Source organism: Sinocyclocheilus grahami, unplaced genomic scaffold, assembly GCF_001515645.1.
Source record: "Sinocyclocheilus grahami isolate Dianchi unplaced genomic scaffold, SAMN03320097.WGS_v1.1 scaffold3605.1, whole genome shotgun sequence".
Taxonomy (NCBI): domain Eukaryota; kingdom Metazoa; phylum Chordata; class Actinopteri; order Cypriniformes; family Cyprinidae; genus Sinocyclocheilus; species Sinocyclocheilus grahami.
Window position 1 is genome coordinate 7959 of NW_015508698.1, and position 4251 is coordinate 12209.

A 4251-nucleotide genomic window follows, 5' to 3' on the forward strand; every position below is an offset into this window, starting at 1 on the left:
TTAGTAAATGGATTTGATCGTGTGTTGTAAGTGACAGACCAACCAGGATATATCAATGAAGGAAATTATGAATTCTTATGTCTGAACCAACCAAACGTGCACTATTGTTGATGTACTGATTTATAGTATGTACACCATTGGTGTTCTGTCCATATAAGCTGCGAATGCTCCGCATATCCGGCCAGCATAGGCGTAGCTTGATGTTTGGGCCAAACCGAACTGGTGAATTTGGTCAGACGTACTTTTAAACACATTTTAGTTTTGCTATAGTAAATCTACATATTCACATAGAGCAGTGGCAAGTGCATGAGTTTGTCATGGTAACCACATACATTGCCCACGAATTACAGCTGCGCTTCTATTCTGCCACACTAAACTTAGCAATAAACACGTTTAAAATGCACAATAAACATGTCTATCAAAACGATCTTAAAGGAAGCTTTTATTAAGCCAATCAAGGAGTGAATTACTCATTTGTTGGGCTTGATTCAAGTTAATGCACAATGAGGCGCACACTTTTTATTTAGTCTTATTGAATAGACGATAAACAGTTTGTATTCTAAAATCTATTTAAAGGTTGTGTTCTGTGAAAATTAAATAACATTTGGATGTAAATGGTCGGCATAAAAGTAGTGTGCGGCTAAACCGGCTGCGTCCTGTGGATCACCTTTATCTGATTGCCGGGGTCCGGAATCATTAAGCACGGCATTAATATCTTCATCTGAGTTTTTTGTTGTCTCCAGATTGCTCTGCAGTTCGTGTATGTTGTTAAAAACGCGGAACATAATTTTATTCCACACAACAGGCAAGCATTACCGTTAAGTCTTTTATCCACCAAAATGCAGATTTGTCACGTGACAATTCTTACGCAAATTAAATTTGTTTTGATTTATTAATTTACTTACAATAACAATTTAAAATGTATTAACTTTTGCGTATTCACTTTTACATGTGTTATTAACTGCATTATATGCATTTTTACTTCATAGAAAAAAACTTTATAAATAAATATTTAGTACAATTCTTAAATCGCTATGGGGGAGCCAGGCCCCTTATTTTCAGGAAATGCACAGCTTAGGTATTTCCAGACAGGTCTTGCGCATGTTATAGTTCCATATAAGCCCTAAAAAATACAGTGCCAATTCTACATTTAAAATGACTAATAACAAATGTTCATCTGTTGTATTTTTGTATTTTTCATTTTTTCAATTTATGAAGGTGCTGTAGATTCTTTCCTGCTTTGATTTCCTTTTGGAACTATTTTCATTGAAAAAACGGCAAAATAACTGGCAATGTTGTGTCATGTAAATGAAAATGCAAATAGACTTTTTGCTAACCCAGAACTAGTAGATGGGTAGATATTGATAAGTTTCTCTAGGAAAGAATTGTGTGCCCACTGGATTCACACCCTTGTTTAGTTTGAGATGAAACGCAGATACACCCAGTTTTGTGAGTGGCAAAAATGTTTTTCACAACTAAGGTTTGCATAAATGTTTAATCTCAAACACAGCTATAGGACAATAAACATTTGTCTGATTAAAAGATAGAATCCCATGGTAATGCATTAGATGGGTTCTACCTTCTGATCACAAATTAAATTTTTCCAAAGATGAAAATTCCCTATAAAAGAGCAAGTTTTGACAGACAGTTCACATTAGCTCTTGAGGATGGTTGTTGTCTGCATGGGGACTGTGAGGATGTCCCAGATGTGGATGCTGAGATGGGTCGTCCTACTGCTGGGGCTCCAGCTGACACAAGCAGGTTAGATGACTATAATATATTATTGCACAACATTACAAGTCCCTAACTTGTTTTTCTCTCTGACTACTCCATCTTCCGTCTCTGAGTTAATCTTGAAATCGAGCTCTTCATCCTGTCGACTTGACCCTGCTCCTACTTCTCTTCTGAAACTTTGCCATTATTTTATTTCTGCACCTCTCACTTCATTAATACATCACTTACCTCTGCTTCATTTCCTCTGCCACTCAAAACCGCTGCAGTCCTTCAGTTCTATCTAAGTACACCCTCTATCTATGTACACCCTTCATTGCTAAATTACTGGAAAGTACTGTTGCCTCTCAGCTTCAATCTTTTCTAATCGAAAATAATCTCTTTGATCCCTTTCAATCCGGTTTTCGCACACTCCATAATACCGAAACTGCACTGGTAAAGGTAGTGAATGATCTACTACTTTCTGGCGACTCTGGTTCTTTGTCTATACTTCTGTTACTTGATCTCAGCTCTGCCTTTGACACAGTCTCCCATGAATTGCTTATTTCTCGTCTCTCAGATTTGGGTATTTCTGGTGATGCCCTTTCTTGGTTTCCTTCCTATCTCTCTGACAGACAATTTTACATATCAGTAAAGGATTTTCGATTACCTTTACTGAAGCAAGGTGTCCCCCAGGGATCCGTTCTCAGGCCATTATTATTCATAATTTACAAAATGCCACTTGGTCAGATCTTACACCGTCATGGTCTAAATTATCACTTTTTCGCTGATGACATCCAATTGTACACTATCTGTACACCTGCTCTCCCTGCCCAAATTGACAAAATCTCTGCTTGTGTGAACAAAAATAAAACATTGGCTTAACTTAAATTTTCTGAAACTTAACATGGACAAAACTGAGACAAAACTGACAAAACTCATTTTTATTGGAACTCTGTCACTCACTAGCAATATTCCAACTAATTTCACCTGTGAGATTGCTGGTTCTTACATCAAACCATCAATACTGTTAAAAATGTAGGTGTAATCTTCGATTCCTCTCTCTCCTTTCAGGCTTATATAAACTCTATCACCAAATCAGCATTCTCTGATCTGCGTCGGGTTCTCCAGCTCCGTCCCATGATCTGTGTTAAAGACACTGAAACTGTTATCCATGCATTTGTTACATCACGCCTTGATTACTGTAATGGCCCCTTCATTATTTTACCTGCCAGCTCCATTTCCAGATGGCAATACATTAAAAACTCTGCAGCTAGAATACTTACCCACACCAAGCGTTCTGCTCATATCACCCCAATTTTGTATGATCTCCACTGGCTTTCAGTATGTATTAAATTCAAAATTCTCCTGCTCACTTTCAAATCATTGCATGGCTTGGCTCCCTCGTACCTTTGTAACCTGCTTCTCCCCTACACTCCGACTCGTTGACTACGATCTTCGGACTCTTCCCTTCTCGTTGTCCCTCGGTATCGCCTCTCTTCAATGCGGGGCAGATCATTCAGTGTTATTGCACCGAAACTCTGGAATTCTCTCCCCTGCTCACTCTGTTGTGTTAATAATATTTCTGAATTTAAATCATTACTCAAAACTCACTTATTTTCTGAATGTTACCATCCTTACATTTTGTATTTGGTGTGCTAGATTCTTTTCTGCTATATGTTGCCCCGTCTATATAATGCTCTTTTACTGTTTCTACTAACTATTGTTGGTCATCATTGTCTCCCCTTTCAGTGTTATTCTTTTCTAGTGGAATGTACATTGTAAAGCGTCCTTGAGCCCTGGAAAGGTGCTCTATAAATAAAACGTATCATTATTATTATTAGTAGTAGTACAATAATATATGCACATCAAAACTTTTAATTTGAACAAACTGAGTTTGACCCGATAGAAACTATAATTTTAGTTTATTAATTGCACCTAGCATAATTAGTCAGTTAATTATTTTTGCCCTAGTACTACATGCATTGATTTATGATTAATTAAATAATTAAAATAATTAAAAAGAGTTTTAATTATTTAAAACGATTCAAACTGTTTAATGATGTTCCTCTTTGTCTTCCATTTTTAGTGTTCCCTGACATGACAAATGTGATCGTAACTACAGGTATGCAGTCCTTAATTTTTTTTTTAAATCACTGAAACTGCTTATTCAGTGCCTATTCAGTGCCAGTTTACTATTTACTATTTTCTACTTATAGACCACATATTTTTTTACTTTCTCTCTTGGTTCAGTTGCACCAAATCCTGATCATCAGTCCACGATCTGTAGCACATGGGGAAATTTCCACTTCAAGACCTTCGATGGTCATTTCTTTCAAGTGCCAAACACGTGCAACTACATTCTGGCTGAGTTGTGCAACAGCAAGTATTTTAGCATTGAAATGCAAAAAAAGATAGTAAATAACTCAGTCATTTTCAGCAAAATCACTGTCAATCTGGAGGGCACAGTCATTGAACTCACCAGCAACAACATCATCATGGATAACAAAGTGTGAGTTTTTTTATTTTTATAAACTTGAC

The 4251-nt window shown here is 36.7% G+C and overlaps 1 protein-coding gene across 1 annotated transcript in view; it reads left to right on the forward strand.

Annotated features, from left to right (window-relative positions):
• Window positions 1-1609: 1609 nt before the first annotated feature.
• The window catches only part of LOC107576374 (mucin-2-like), a gene marked incomplete at its 3' end in the record, with an annotated part of 7173 nt that continues 4531 nt past the window's right edge, over window positions 1610-4251 (forward strand). Inside the window, exons 1-4 of the mRNA XM_016262564.1 lie at window positions 1610-1761; window positions 2241-2305; window positions 3800-3835; window positions 3964-4220. Coding sequence (XP_016118050.1) covers window positions 1610-1761; window positions 2241-2305; window positions 3800-3835; window positions 3964-4220 — 510 coding nt within the window. The remainder of the gene's footprint in view (window positions 1762-2240; window positions 2306-3799; window positions 3836-3963; window positions 4221-4251) is intronic.